At 49.8% G+C, this 16,146-nt stretch overlaps 1 protein-coding gene across 1 annotated transcript in view; it reads right to left on the bottom strand.

The window, feature by feature from the left end:
* Positions 1–16,146, bottom strand: part of LFNG (LFNG O-fucosylpeptide 3-beta-N-acetylglucosaminyltransferase) — a 35,633-nt gene that overhangs the window by 10,243 nt on the left and 9,244 nt on the right. The window contains exon 2 of the mRNA XM_081839968.1: positions 183–231. Within this exon, the coding sequence (XP_081696094.1) occupies positions 183–231 (49 nt within the window). The remainder of the gene's footprint in view (positions 1–182; positions 232–16,146) is intronic.

The following is a 16,146-nucleotide window of genomic DNA, read 5'->3' as shown; positions in this document are numbered from 1 at the left end:
AAGGGCAGGGGAAGGGCAGCTTAATAAATAGCTGAGTAAGTCCCCCCTCTCCCCCCCAGCAACTCCAGAGAGTTAATGAGCAGGAGGTTATCTTCCTTCACCCTCCCACGAACAGCCTCCAGATGAAGCGATATTTAAGAAGCTCCCTTCCCCATCTGCCAAAATGCATTCAACCAGCTCACCTGTCCTCTTCTTCAGTTCTTCGTCCTCACCATCTGTGAAGATAAATGTCTAAAAGAGAAAGGGAGTTTTTTTAAATTAATAATAATAATAATAATAATAATAATAATAATAATAATAAAAGTTTTATCTGAACCGCTATAACTTTTGAATGTCCCCAAACCTTTCTAGATAACACTGTGCAAACAACCATGTCTCACCTTGCTGGAAATTGGTGCAACCTAAACGCCAACATGCAATTTTGCAGTGAAATATACTCGGAGTCGCAAAGTGATTTCATGCTCTTTATTCAGCTCATAGTGGTGAGGAGGAATGAATGAAAGTCCCCTCAAAGTATCTGCCTTATATACATTATTTACACAATGGGCTGCACATGATTGGCTAATTCCGGAATTGTACTGTAAACCAATCAGGTTGTGGATTCACTTCAATCTGGAGCATGATTGGGTGGTTCCTGCCAACCAATCATACTGCTGCATTGTTCTAGGACCAATCAGACTGCTGCATTCTGAATCCTATTGTTCTAGGACCAATCAGACTGCTGCAGTTTGGATCCTATTCGACTCAGTACATAACACCCCTCCCCTCTAAGTTCCAGTCCTGCCCGGGAGGTCGCATTCATAGTCCTCAAGGTACGCTGGCGGCCTACGTGTGCGTTGCGGCCTGGGGTGTTCCCTGGTCCTGGGTTCTGGTTCTGGCTCGTGTTCCAAGGATGCTGGCTGTGATGGGGCTGTTTGGTCTGGCGCAAGCGGCTCGCTCAGTCGTGGTTCTGGTTCCGGTGTCCTTTCGGCCTCCCGGGACCTCTCTGTATTTACTGGTTCTGCCTCTCCTGCTGGCCCCTGCTGCTCTATGGGCCTCACTGCCCCACTGTTCCCCTGGGACTCCTCTGACCTGTCCTCCTCCTCCTGGTTTTCTCCCGGGAATCGTCGCCGTATCTGGTCACAGTGGCGGCGCCAGCATTGCCCCCCATCCGTTAGCACCTCGTACGACACGGGGCCAGTGACCCTGGTGACTGTGGCGGGTACCCATGCAGGGCCTGCCCCAAAATTCTTTGCGTACACTGGGTCCTGGGCCTCGAAGGTCCGGGGGTTCCTGCCTTCCCCCACCCCTACCTCATCCTGAGCTCTATCGGGGTGAAGGCGGTCCAATCTGATTGCAAGGCGCCGACCCATTAGTAGTTCAGCGGGGCTCCGGCCAGTCGTTGAGCTGGGGGTGCTGTGCTGTGCTAGAAGGAATGTGGCAAGGCGGTACTCCCAATCCCCTTGCGTCATGCGGCGAAGGGTGTCCTTGGTGGTCCGCACCATGCGTTCTGCTTGGCCATTGGTGGCAGGGTGGAATGGCGCCGAACGGATGTGGCGGATGGCGTTCTGCGCTGTGAAGGTTTGGAATTCTCCTGACGTAAATGCAGTCCCGTTGTCTGAGACGAGAGTGTCAGGGAGCCCGTGCGTTGCAAACAGCCTGCGTAGTACCCGGATGGCTGCGGATGTAGAAGTGGATGGTACCAGTGCGACTTCCAGCCATTTGGTGTAGGAGTCCACCACTATGAAGAATGTTTTCCCCTGAAAGGGGCCAGCGAAGTCCACATGCAGGCGTGACCATGGTGCTCGGGCAGACTCCCAGGACTGGACTGGGGCCCTTGGGGGATCTGGGCGGGATTCTTGGCAGGCCTGGCAGTGTTTGACCCAGGCCTCTATCTCTCCGTCGATCCCCGGCCACCACACATAACTCCTGGCAAGGGCCTTCATTCTTACTACCCCTGGGTGTGTCTCGTGTAGGGCTGTGAGGACCCTTTTGCGGAGGGGCTGGGGAACAACGACCCTGCTTCCCCATAACAGGCACCCCTTGTGGGCCGACAGTTCATGTTTGCGGGTTGTGTAGCTGGCGAATTCTGGCCCGGGGCTGCTGCTGAATGTCCCCAAACCTTTCTAGATAACACTGTGCAAACAACCATGTCTCACCTTGCTGGAAATTGGTGCAACCTAAACGCCAACATGCAATTTTGCAGTGAAATATACTCGGAGTCGCAAAGTGATTTCATGCTCTTTATTCAGCTCATAGTGGTGAGGAGGAATGAATGAAAGTCCCCTCAAAGTATCTGCCTTATATACATTATTTACACAATGGGCTGCACATGATTGGCTAATTCCGGAATTGTACTGTAAACCAATCAGGTTGTGGATTCACTTCAATCTGGAGCATGATTGGGTGGTTCCTGCCAACCAATCATACTGCTGCATTGTTCTAGGACCAATCAGACTGCTGCATTCTGAATCCTATTGTTCTAGGACCAATCAGACTGCTGCAGTTTGGATCCTATTCGACTCAGTACATAACATGCAGGAAGGTTGGATTTTATTAACTAGAAATAAAAAGATTGTTCTGTCCAGTCATCAGCCCAGACAGAGACCAAGCACTGGAGTTGGATGTGATGAATGCACCCAGATTTTTTAGCATCTACCCGGCTATAAAAATGCAGTTCAGGCAAGAGAAATATTTGCCTGAGCTCACTTCCCCCTTTTGTGTAGGGCGTTGGTCGCCCTGAGGTTTCAAGACAATGGCAATCAACTTTTTGGAATTTTCTCATTCCTGCCTGTGGCTTGGGGTGGAGAAAGAGAAATCACTGCGCTGTAAGGAGGGTAAATGGGGGTATGTGATCTTAAATGTAACAGAGGAGAATGCAAACATCCCACCCACCACCAGCCTCCAACAATTTTCATGAAGTGCCCTTGAGTAGATGTTTCAGTCTTGTGTCTCTCACACACAACCTGTTCATCATTGCTCCTCCAACCACCTTCTCCTGCACCCCTCAGTCTGAGCACATTAGGACATAGGGACCACCTCTGAATCAGGCCAATGACTATTCCAGCATCCTGTTCTCACAGTGGCCAACCAGATGCCTGCGCAAGCACAAGAGCATTATTGCCTCCTGCAGCTCTGAGCAAACTTGTATCCGCAGAATCACAGAATTGTAGAGTTGGAAGGGACCACAAGAGCCAATCTAGTCCACCCCCCACAACCTTGAGATGAAGAATCTCATGTCTACTGAGCTATCCCAGAAACATTCTGAATTAATACATCTACATACTAAGAGCACCTGTTGAAATAGCAGAGTCCAAGCCAGGGGTAGGCAACCTAAGGCCCGGGGGCCAGATGCGGCCCAATCGCCTTCTCAATCCGGCCCACGGATGGTCCGTGAATCAGTGTCTTTTTACATGAGTAGAATGTGTGCTTTTATTTAAAACGCATCTCTATGTGAGGTGTAGGAATTCGTTCATATTTTTTTTCCAAAATATAGTCCGGCCCCCCACAAGGTCTGAGGGACGGTGGACCGGCCCATGGCTGAAAAAGGTTGCTGACCCCTGGTCCAAGCCTTCTGCAAGCCTACAGAACTTTGCTGTGGTGCTTTCCTGCTCTTTTCACACTTTTCACACTCCAAAACTCCCACAATGGCTTTGCAGAAGTGGCTTTCACGCCGTGCGAAAGCTCAGACATGGTGCGCGAATTTACAGAATAAACTGCTCTGTCAATGCAACCTGGATAGGAATGTGCATTCCTTCACCCCTCAAAATGTGCTGCATCTATGAGGCTGGCAGGCTGCTCATTCTACCAAGAGGGGTCGCAGGCCCCTGCCCCCAAAGTCCTGCCCAGATGCCCCTCTCCATACTGCGAGGCTTCTCCCCACCTGCCCCCTAAGCATGATGGAGAACAAGAACCACAAAACAGCACCCCCCCCCCGCCTGCAACTGATTCAGCTCCAACTGCCAGGTGAACCTGAGCCAAGGGAGCCGTCTCTGCCCCCCCCCCCCCCGCCTTCTGAGCCCTGCCACCTGCCTGGCTGCACTTCCTTATTGACACAGGTAATTCCTGGCATCTGTTGCCTGTCTGTGTGTGCTGCCTGGTGGGAGGGGCGGGGGAATCTCAAATAATTCAGAGCAACACAAAACAAAGGACAGAAAAGGGAGGGAGGGAAGGAAGAAACAGCAGCCAGATGCACCCCCCACAAAAAAAATAGTTAAAAGCGAAAAGGGGGAGGCACACAAAAGGAGATGGGGAGGGGGAGTACAATCTGAGCTGTCAGCCTGCGCCCAAACATCATTCACTCCAGCTTGCTTTGTGGTCTCTCTCCCCCCCCCCCCCATTGAAGAATGTAGCTGGCAGGGGGTAGGGAAGCAAGGGGTTGGTTAACAATAGATTCTTGCAGCCAACTTAATGCAAGCTGGAGGCTGAAATGGTGTTTGCTCTCTATTAGCATACAGCTGGGCTGGTTAACAGGGTTGGGCTGAGGGAGGGGGGAGGAGAGGCAGCATTCAAGCAACTTGGTTTCATCAGGAGGGTGGGGAGAGGAGGAAGAGAGCAGACACTCCCCACCCCCACCCCAGACATGGAGACAAAGGAGGGGGGTGCAGATGGGCCAGAGCCAGACAGAATTCAGCAGCCTGACCCTTGCAACTCTCAGTTCTATTTTCTTTTAAAAGCAACATTCTAGTCCTTATGAGTACACACTCAGGCGGATTTGGGGTATGGCAGGACTTGTTGGTGAAGGTAAAAGTGACTTCCAAGGAACAGATCCACATATAAGGAAGATAGTAAAGGTAAAGGGACCCCCGACCATTAGGTCCAGTTGTGGCCGACTCTGGGGTTGCGGCGCTCATCTCGCTTTATTGGCCGAGGGAGCCGGCGTACAGCTTCCAGGTCATGTGGCAAGCATGAAGAAGCCCCTTCTGGCAAACCAGAGCAACGCACGGAAACGCCGTTTACCTTCCTGCCAGAGTGGTACCTATTTATCTACTTGCATTTTGACGTGCTTTTGAACTGCTAGGTTGGCAGGAGCAGGGACTGAGCAACGGGAGCTCACTCCATTGCAGGGATTCGAACCACGGACCTTCTGATCGGCAGGTCCAAGGCTCTGTGGTTTAACCCACAACGCCACCCGCGTCCCATTAGGAAGATAGGATGGTGCTTTTTTCATCCTACTTGGAAACCAGTAGCTTATCTTCAGGAGTGGCATGTATCAATTCTTGTGTGTCCCCCAGGAGTGGAATTTGGTAATTGTGGGTACAGAATTTGCCCTCCTGTCTCAATTCTAATGATTCTTCCTTTCCTTCCCCCCTTTATTAAAAAAAACCTAAGGTTCTAGTCCTTATTGGCTACAGGACCTAGTAATATCTCAGGTGCCGATTTTGCTGGGGGGGGGGCAATGCAGACTCTGCTTTCCCCATTGGTACCAGGTGGAGGGGGAGAAGACCCTTTGAAGCCTGGCTTGGCTCTTCTCCCCCCCCCCCAAAAAAAAACAACAACCCACAGAAGTATGTGGGATGTGGCACCTGATGTCTACTGAATGTGTCGGTTAGTGGCAAAGCAGGACTAGGCGGCAGAGGCACCACCACCGCCCGTCCTGCACATTCTTTCAACATGGGTTTAAAAAAAAAAAATCACACCCCCCCCCAAATGTGGAACATGGATGGGGAAAGCGGAAACAGCAGCAGGGAGAAAGAGATCAGAGATCGGCATCAGCTTGCGAGCCTTGACTGGGAACTTCATTGAAAAAACAGGGAAATGTTTACATGGTTAGATCAGGCATGTGCCGTCTCCAGCGACTGTGTCTTCGTTAGCCTGCTCCCAAAATAGCCCCTTAGCTAATCCTCCTGCTGCTATAAAAAGACCAGGAGGAGATTACTATTTTGCCAATTTTATTTTTTTTACTGGACTGCTTTGGAACAGTTCATCCTGAACATGCCACCAGCAGCACCGAACTTGCACCCTGGGAGAGTCCAGTGGGGCAAGAGGACCCTCTGTCGAGTTCTCGCAACAGGAAGAGACCCTGCAAGGCTTTGGAAGCCAGCGCTGGAGAGCTGCAGCAGCCTCCCTGCTTGGCTCCCCCGCTGCCCGGACAGGAAGGGTACAGCCTGACCACAACCCTCAGTGTCACCTCTGAGAAGAATCTTGTCTCTGCAGGCTCCCTGCCTCCCACCCTCTCCATCCAGCCCCTTCCTGCCGCTCAGTAGGAACCCAGCCAGGAAATTCAATTAAAATCTGAACAATTGCTCTTTCTCTCTGTCTCTCTCAATGTCACCCACTCTTTTACACGTCATTTACTTGTGTTTCTTGCAGCTCAGCCATTACACACAGGCAGGCAGAATGCAGGCAATCCTGAAGGCCGCAGGTAAAACTTAACCTGGCCTCCTTTGTTGTCCCGAAGATGGGGAGATGACAACATTGTGCAACTGGACTGAAATGCAAGAGGCATGCTCACGAGAGCCAGTTAGACTTTATGAAAGCAACAAATCCAGCCCAGCACTCAAACAAATATACCTGGATGATGCACATGCATTTTTAAGCATGCACTTAAAAGGACACAGGATACTGCCTGGGTTCTTGGTCTATCCAGCTCAGTACAGTGCTACCTCGGGTTAAGTACTTAATTTGTTCCGGAGGTCTGTACTTAACCTGAAACTGTTCTTAACCTGAAGCACCACTTTAGCTAATGGTGCCTCCTGCTGCTGCCACAGCCCGATTTCTGTACTTATCCTGAAGCAAAGTTCTTATCCTGAAGCACTATTTCTAGGTTAGCGGAGTGTGTAACCTGAAGCGTATGTAACCCGAGGCACCACTGTATTGCCAGCAGTCTTAAAGTCTTAGATATATAATAAATGTACCAACCAAGCACATACATAGATCAGCACAGGAAGACCGACCTGAAACCATTTTTGATTCCCAACCTGACTAAATGTTTTCTCTGCAGGTCAAATAGGGAACCCACTTAAGGACTCTATATGGGCTCTTGGATACCCCATAAGGGAAAAGGGGCAGATTTTTGTTTACAACAGATGTCAGGCAGGGGACAGTCCCCAGGAATCGAACCTGGGACCTCCTGCTTGCAGAGCAAATGCTCTACCACTGAGCTACAGCCTCCCCCTCCAAATAAAAAGTTAAATTTAAGTTTCTTTAAAGCATATTTCTATCCAGCTCCTATCAATGAATCTAAGCGAAGGCCACTGAAATTAATCATAGAATCCTAGAGTTGGAAGAGACCACAAGGGCCATCGAGTCCAACCCCCTGCCAAGCAGGAAACACCATCAGAGCACTCCTGACATATGGTTGTCAAGCCTCTGCTTAAAGACCTCCAAAGAAGGAGACTCCACCACACTCCTTGGCAGCAAATTCCACTGTCGAACAGCTCTTACTGTCAGGAAGTTCTTCCTAATGTTTAGGTGGAATCTTTTTTCTTGTAGTTTGGAACCATTGCTCCGTGTCCGCTTCTCTGGAGCAGCAGAAAACAACCTTTCTCCCTCCTCTATGTGACATCCTTTTATATATTTGAACATGGCTATCATATCACCCCTTAAAACCTCCTCTTCTCCAGGCTAAACATGCCCAGCTCCCTTAGCAGTTTCTCATAAGGCATCGCTTCCAGGCCTTTGACCATTTTGGTTGCCCTCCTCTGGACACGTTCCAGTTTGTCATGGGGGAAGGTTAGTTATAACTTAAGTCCCATTGAAGTCAAATGCAACTGTTGCTGCTCTGGATCTGACCCATGAGGGAGGTTTCAGGCAGCTTTTTCAGCTTCCCAACTGGGAAGCACCCTTTAAACTGGAGGCCAGGGCCCTCCCAGCAAGGATCCTGGTGCAGCTCTCGGCTGTTGTTCTCCCCTCCCCATCCCAAGCGAGAGCTTTTAAAGCTTAAGAAAAAGGGTTTCTCTTTCCTCTCTGGTGCTTACTCAGTGGGCGGCATTGTCTGAGGACCCTGGCCTGGGGACACGCAGGAAACTTCATTGTTTCTGAAGGCTGCAATTTAAAGAAACACAGGATGCAAAAAAAGAAAAGAGCCCCGAGGAACAATAGCAGACACCCACCAGAATAAAGCCCAGGACAATGCTGCTTCAGAGCCAGCAGGACTCCACTGGGGCAGCAGGCCTGAAGGGAGATGTCAGGCTCCACAGACCCTGCGCTCTCTTAAAGCAGCAGAAACCTTCCAGCTTCTTGTTCCTTTGCTCCAAACTCTGCTTGGAGCATTTTCCACCACCAAGCATTTTCTAAAATATATAAAAGAAAACACAGTGGTCAATCCCTGGCCGGGTAAAGCAATGGGCCTCTCTTGCACGCTTTGAGCACCCACGTTCCCAGGACAAAGAACTCCACCTCCGCTGCTGTCCGTGCAAAAAGTTCCTCTCTGCCTGGATCTTCTCTGCAACAGGAGGGAGCGGACCAGGAAGGGGGAAGCTTCCTTCAGCCCAAGGGCTGTGTTTGCTTGTGGGGCAACTCTTTGGGGGGCTGTGTGCCAGCTGTGGGCAAGATCTGAAGCAGAGCAATGGATGCATCTCTTAACTTTCATGCAGCAGCCCTGCAAAAATCACAAAGGTTTCTACACTCTTTCTCACTCTCACTCTCTCTCCATCCAGGCAAACCAGGGGCATTAGTTCAAGGACACATTCCGGCCAGGCAAAAGAATTGGGAGAGAGTGCAGAGCAGGGCCAGAAGGAGGCAAAGACAACACTTTGCCCCTTCTCCTATATGGTGTGCTATATCATACGCCACAGTTGTATGAAGGCTGGCCTGCTGAAACGGCAGGCTGTAGTCTTCATAGTGCATTGATGTGCCTGCATAGGGTGCATGGATCTGCATGAACAGGACCAGAAGCATCCACACTCCTTGCCAGTTTATCCTGGACCTGGGGGCTGCACATGCATGCACATTTTCTTGCAAGTGTCACCGGCATCAAAGTGCCTTTATTTCCCCATTTAATCCAGATTTGTCATGTCTGCAGAAAAACCAGTAAATTAACACCCCCACCCCAACAAACACACACACACACACAATAGTAGATCCATACTGAAAGTGGGCAGAGAGAAGAGGATGGTATATTTTGGTGGGGGGCGACAACTTATAGATGATGCACCCAGCTGCCCTCAATCAACTGCCGTTCAGCAGTGTCCTTTGTTAACCCCAGGACAAGGTTGGTTGGTTGCTCAACCAGTCCTTTACTTATAAATAATAATTTATTATTTATACCCCACCCATCTGGCTGGGTTTCCCCAGCCACTCTGGGCGGCTCCCAACAAAGTATTAAAAACACGAAAAAACATCAAACATTAAAAACTTCCCTAAACAGGGCTGCCGTCAGATGTCTTCTAAAAGTCAGATAGTTGTTTATTTCCTTGACATCTGACGGGAGGGCATTCCACAGGGCGGGAGCCACAACCAAGAAGGCCCTTTGCCTGGTTCCCTGTAACCTCAATTCTCGCAGGGAGGGAACCACCAGAAGGCCCTCCGCTCTGGACCTCAGTGTCCGGGCTGGACGATGGGGGTGGAGAAGCTCCTCCAGGGATACTTGGGGCTCCCTCAGTTGTGTCTGGCAGACAGCAGCTGCAGGACCACAGCTCCACCAGCTCTGCCACTAGGTAAGCAGGAGAATGGCTTAGGCCCAGCTGAGCAATGAGAGCCTGTTTCCCTCCCTCTCCTCCTGCCCTTGTACTGGTCCCATTTCTCTTTTGGTTTGTGATTCATTTCCCCTTCCTGGCAGAGGCAAAGGCCAAGAAGCTGCAAGTAGAGAAAAAGTCCCGCAAGAGGACTGGCAAAGGGCAGGGAGCAGGGAGGCCCCAGGGAGGCGGCAGCAGAAGGGTACAAGGGGGGTGGGATTTTTCCTCTTCTTGCCATCTGCGGTCACATTTCACAGCAGCCATCGAAAGTATCTACAGGAAGGTGGAACACGCACGCAAGATTTATCAAGCCATGTGACCAGCTTGCGATTACAGAAATCTTCTCCCTCGTCACCCACTTCTGCAGAGACAGCAATCTCAGTTTAAGGAACTGAAGCAAGTTAGTGTGATGAAATTAATCCCATGACCAGCCTTTCTGCAGAACTGCATGACGCACAGTCTCTCTCACGCACCCCATTTTGATCTTCGGAGGAGGAGGACGTGCTCCCAGCTAGATCTGTCTGTGCCCCGGGGGCAGCGGTACCTCGTGTTGCGTAACCTCCAGGTTGCAGAATCTTCGGGTCACGGCTGCGGCAAGCCTGGAAGTGTATACACATGCGCAGAAGCGCCCTATCGCGCCATGTGCGTGCACAGAAGCGGCACCTCTAGTTACAGATTTTTCAGGGTGCGCACAGCACCCCGAAATGAATTAAATCCCTAACCAGAGGTACCACTGTACTTTGTAGATCTGTGGTGTCTGTGCTCGAGGTCCGAGAAGAACCGGATGTGATGCTTGAAACAAATTGGAACAGGGGCTGGCAAAGGACTTGGCTCTCGGAGAATCTGCTTTGGTTTTGAAAGGACAAAACTTTCTAGACCTCATGGTTGGGAAAATACCAGCCCTAGACCCTGCTGCAGAAATTGTACTGGGTCTTTGACCTCCCGCGACCTCAGATCAAGGCACCCCCACACTAACTCCCTCAGTTGTGAACCCCACAATCACCCACACATGCCTGAAAGCAGCTTTTCCACCAGTGAAATTAGGTCCTAATAACAAAAAAGATGAAGGGGGATATGTATTCTGATTTGTGCAGTCCTGCATAGAAGAAAAGTCTGGACTTCTCCCAGAATTATTCTTTCCGAAGATTATCCCCACCTCTGCTAACACCTTTAGCACTAATCATGAGTGGGGACAGGCTGCAGATTTAAGCCCCAAATGGCTCCAAGCAGATATTTCTACAAGAATGCCTGCACTTTTGAAATTCCCACTGGATGGGCAGACCAGTCGGAGTTCTAGTCGCTTTTGCAGTCTCTCTCCCTGACAGCTGGAAAAGTCCCTGGTGCCAAGAAAGGGGGGGCGGGGCGGGAGGAAGACATCAGCAGCTGGAGGAACAAAGTATTCTGCCTGGGGCATTGTTTACTGAAAAGACAGAACTCGAACCCAGCCCTTGTGTACAAAACAGGCTGACGCAGACATCCGTTTTGGAGCAGCCCGTTTTCTCTTTGCAAAAAGCAAAACCCTTTTTTGCAACCCCTCTCAGGATTTGATCCTGAGCCATGGGGCTGCAAGGCATTGCTAAAGAGACACAGGTGCCCCTGATCCTTGCCTCCCTCTCTTTCTGCTCCTCTGCTCTTGAGAAGCTGGAAGACCCTCTAATTTTAAGTGCTATTATGTTTAATAACCCCCCACCCCCAGTGCAGGACAATGAAGGGCCTTGTGCAATTAGATGCCCACACATCTCTCCCACACACACCCTGCACTGCACAGATGCCTCTCCAGGACTTTGGTTTCAAGAGCTATTATGGAGCCCTGAATGGAAAATCCACATCGCCTAGGGCAGCCGATTAGCAGCGCTGACACTATGCACAGATCAAACCCTTCTGCCCCCCGCCCCCCGCCCCCCCATGGATAGGGTGCTGGCAAAGCATGAAGGCAATGGGAGAACTGGGCCAGGAAGCCAGCCTGGAAGAGGAGGATGTGGCAAGCCAACCGTGCTGAACAAACTTCATTTCAGCAGTCCAGCACCTGCTCTGCTCACGCAAGACATCCTGGGTTCAATATCAAGGCAGGGACTTCCTGAAACCCTGGAGTGCTGCTGCCAGCCAGTGTTGGCAACTTTGAGCTGCAGATTGACCAGTGGGAATGTGACTAGTAGTCACAGGTAGCCTTCTCTTTCCCACGGATGTGTCTAAACGAAATATTTTATTGAAGTAAATCCAACCAATTAATACAATAGGAATACTACAGCTACAAAAAAGCAGTGCAATATACCTGTGAGAGTCTTAATATTCGGTTGGCAAAGGACTTGAGACCATTGGGTAAGCCAACATTTTACATTTTGTCGTGGGGAGGGAGTCCTATGTGTCTATTTGCTGCATGTAAAATTAAATCCCAGAATTATTTTTTTTCCAGGTCCTCCGAGCTTTGGGCAACATGTCATTTAAACTCCACATATTTACACAACAAAGCAAAAGTCGCAAATCCAGGAAGGTTTTCCATTTGGGGGCAACTGAGGTTCTGGCAGCTGCCAGCATCCATGTCAACAGTTCCTGAGGGCTCAAAGCTTTCAGCTGATCATCCCTCATAGACTTACTAAACAAATCCATTTGCCATGGGGGCTCCAGTTGAGATTTCTGCATTGCAGGGGGTGCCTCCCAACGCTACAGTTCTATGAAGTTGGACTGGGATGCTTGATCATTTTGCTCATTTCCTGACAAACTATAGTCCAGAATTTGAATACTGGTGGGCAGTTCCACCACAGGTGGGAAAAGGATTCCATAGGGTTAACTCTGCACTGTGCAAAGGAGCCCTTCCCTTGGCCTGCCCAGATCTCCTATCTCTCTCTCTCCCCCCCCCCCTTTTAAGCAGGCCAGGCTTGGAGCTGTGCAAAAGGGAGGTGCAATCGATGCAAAGTCTTCATTATCCTGGAATGAGGGTGGGGGCGCAGCTCTGGGAATCTCCCACTCCCACTAAATATAGCTGGAATCGCTGGGACTCAGCAGCCCCCACCCCCCACCCCCAGACCTAGGACTGTAGGGAGACAGGACCTGGGCTCCCACTGAAAAGTCCTTCCCACTCTGCCCCAGCAAAGTGGCCAGAACTGGTTGGGAGCACCAGGTCACTGAATCCGGTCGGGCAGGGCCCACACCTGTGTTTGGAGTGTAAACAGTAAACACAGCACTGTTTCTTCTGTACACAGAAGCGCACCGGGCTTTGTGGGGCATGTGCGGAGCGCATGGCACGCACCCTAGCTAGCTATTAACCCCCAGGGCAGGGACTCCAGCCAAGGCGCTATGAAAATTTGGGAGCCGCAGCTGCTTAGGAATGCGCTGTCCCGAAGGCAAATGCACGGCTTGCGGAGAGAGGAAAGTCAGGGGAGGGCAAGGCAATTATTTAACCGTTCTGCAAAAGAGAACATGGAACAGGTCAGTCATGATGGGCGGGTGTGCGCACACACACGTGTGTGTGTGTGTGTGTGTGTGTGTACACACTTGTATTCCATCACATGTCTGGATGAGCATAGGACGTGGGACTGAATAACTGCAATGCACACAAAAGCAAAATCTCAAGCTCTCATGGCTTCTAAAGGCTGCTCTTGCACCAATTTCAGTTGGGACCACACTGACTGGCAGCCAGGGTTTCGGGCAGGGGACATTCCCAACCCCATAGGAGATGCCAGGGATTTCCTGCATGCAAATCAGATGCTCTACCCCTAAGCTATGGGCCCTTCTTTATAGGAACCCATAAGGCTGCCTTATGCTGGATCAGACAGCTGGCATTGCCCACACTGACCGGCAGCAGCTCCCCAGGATTTCAGGTGGGGAGTCTTCCGCAGCCCTAGATGCTAGAGATTGAACCATGCAAAGCAGGTGGTTTTTTTCTCCTGAGCTACAGTTAAAGTGGTCATTTTAGGACTAAGGAGCGCAAATGTGCTTTGGGGGTGGCAGCAGGGACCCCCTGCAGGCCTGACTCTTGGCAGCTCGAATAAGATGAAGCAGATATACATGGCAGCCAGGGAGAAGCTAGTCCAAAAAAAAATGCTGCTTAAAGATCAAACAATATTCCATTCCAGCGACCAAGTCTTATGCCAGGAGGGCTGGCTATCCCAGGGCCGTGCCAGCTTTGTTTCCACACCACTGGACCCGGGCAGCCCCAGATCTGTAGCTGGCGCTGCCTGCAAGTGGCAGAAAACCCAGACCACCCGCTTTCCTCGGCGCTGAGGTCTCTCTTCTTCGGCTCTGCACACTAAGACGATTTCTTTTTTTTCTTTTTTTTTTTTTTTGCATTTTGAAGAAAACTTTATTAAATTCAATTATATATACAATGTATTCGAAGTTTATCCTTTCTTATACAGTTTGAACTTCCTTCAGCGGTATTGACATTCATTCGCATTTAAATCTTATTGTCACATTTCCTCTTTTATATTGCCATTCGTACCTCCTTTAAATATTATTTCAGCTTAAACAATACTTGTTGACCCTTCACACAGCCTCTTTGAACCCCACTAACGTTGTATTTACTGAACATTTATTTTCCAGGTAACTTACAAATTTTCCCCAATCTTCAATAAACGTCTGATCTTTTAAATATCTTATTTTCCCTGTTAATTTATCTAACTCGGCATATTCTGTTAGTTTTGTTCTCCATTCTGCCACCGTTGGAATTTCTTCCTGTTTCCATCTCTGAGCTATCACAATTCTAGCTGCCGTAACCGCATATAGGAAGAGTTTATAACTAAGACGATTTCTTGTGTGATCCTGTTAAGGCAAATCCCTCGACTCAGCAGGAATTTGCTAAGTTTGGATTAGCTTGCATCTGTATTCATCTCCTTCCCTCCCCCCAACTGCTCCCTGGCATTGCAGTCCTCTCCCCTCTCCTCTGGCTTCCGAGTATTTCCACACTGAATCGGCCACAATTCTTAAGAAACCACTTCTAAAAAAACAACAGCAGCCCCAAACCACTGGACTGGACTCTCCCCTTGGGGCTAGATCATCAGAAGAGCTGCAGAAGAGAAGCTAGGAAGGGGAGAAAATGCGAGTCCTCATTGCCAGCTTTTCGCCATCCTGGCACCCTCCAGATGTTCTGGACTATGATTGCCATCGGCCCCAGCCGGCATCGATGGACACACTGAAGAACACTGTCCCCCAAACTTGGTTTTCCAGCTGCTTTTGGACTACAATTCCCATCATCCCTGGCCACTGGTTTTGCTAGGTAGTGATGATGGGAGTTGTAGTCCAAAAACAGCTGGGGACCCAGGTGGGAACACTGGTGTAGGCCAAAACATCACAAGGCTCACAATGGTAAAGTTGGAAATGATGGCTGGTGTGTGTTGCAGAAATGGGAGTTAAGTAGTCCAGCTGTTGGAAGTTTGGGCACAACTCACCTTAGAGCATATGATTTTTCTCATGGGTTTAAACCAGGGGTCAGCAAACCTTTTCAGCAGGGAGCTGGTCCACTGTCCCCCACACCTTGTGGGGGGCCGGACTATATTTTCAAAAAAATATATGAATGAATTCCTATGCCCCACAAGTAACCGAGAGATGCATTTTAAATAAAAGGACACATTCTACTCATGTAAAAACACACTGATTCCTGGACCATTTGCGGGCCAGATTTAGAAGGCAATTGGGCCGGATCCAGCCCCCGGGCGTTAGTTTGTCTACCCATGGTTTAAACCGATGGGGTGAGGGACAGATATCTTTAACCTCTTGAAACGAACCCTCTCCCGCCCTCTCTCATATGAGACCGATATTCTCGGGTTGCATCCTGCTCACAACTTCCTCCTCCTCACATTTCTCAGTCTTCAGAGAGTAAAGGAGCAAGCATGGCTGTCTTCTTCTCTAGACCAGTTGGTGAGACTAGAACCGCAAACTCTTTTCCCCAAGTTATGTATTTCCTACAATGGACAACTTTATTGCTTCCTTACCTACGAGCATCTCTGAGTGTGTGTTTGCCGTAAGCAGAGACTGCTCTTTAACAAAGCTTCACTCATTGAAGGGCTGCTCACTCTTGAAAAGGTTGCAATAGGTAACCGATCCGGCTATCCCATTACTAGAAGTGCAAGATCTTCGTTTAGAGGCAGAGCAGGAAACTGATAGGTGCAGGGTCAGAAAGTTGCTTTGTGCACAAAACAAGGGGCAGGATCCAATTGCACAGTGTGTTAACCGCTAGTCCCTGTGCATGCATTGTGTCAAATGCAACCGCCTACACTCCATACGTCAAGTAATTCTTTATGGGTTCTCATCTGAAAGTTATTCTAACTGCGGAGGTCAACCACTGGCGGTGCCTGCTGAGAGTTGCTAGAAACATCACCAAGCCCTCAAGTTATTAGCAGCTTTGGTGTCTGGGAGGGTATTTCCGTACGCAGTTTACGTGGCAGCAAACCCTGGCGGGGTGGCGGTAAAAGGGGAACCATACACAGAGCTGATTTACTGGAACTAAACAGTTGCCCTCTGGCTATATATATGGACAGTTGTTGCAAGACACTGTGGGGAAGTACAGTATGCCCTCAACTGATGTGGGGGTTACGTTCTGGGGGTCGCGCCTAAA

Source organism: Podarcis erhardii, assembly GCF_964252035.2.
Source record: "Podarcis erhardii genome assembly, chromosome: 14".
NCBI classification, from domain to species: Eukaryota; Metazoa; Chordata; class Lepidosauria; order Squamata; family Lacertidae; genus Podarcis; species Podarcis erhardii.
Note: the sequence above shows the minus strand (reverse complement) of the source record. Positions and strands in the feature narration are given on the sequence as shown.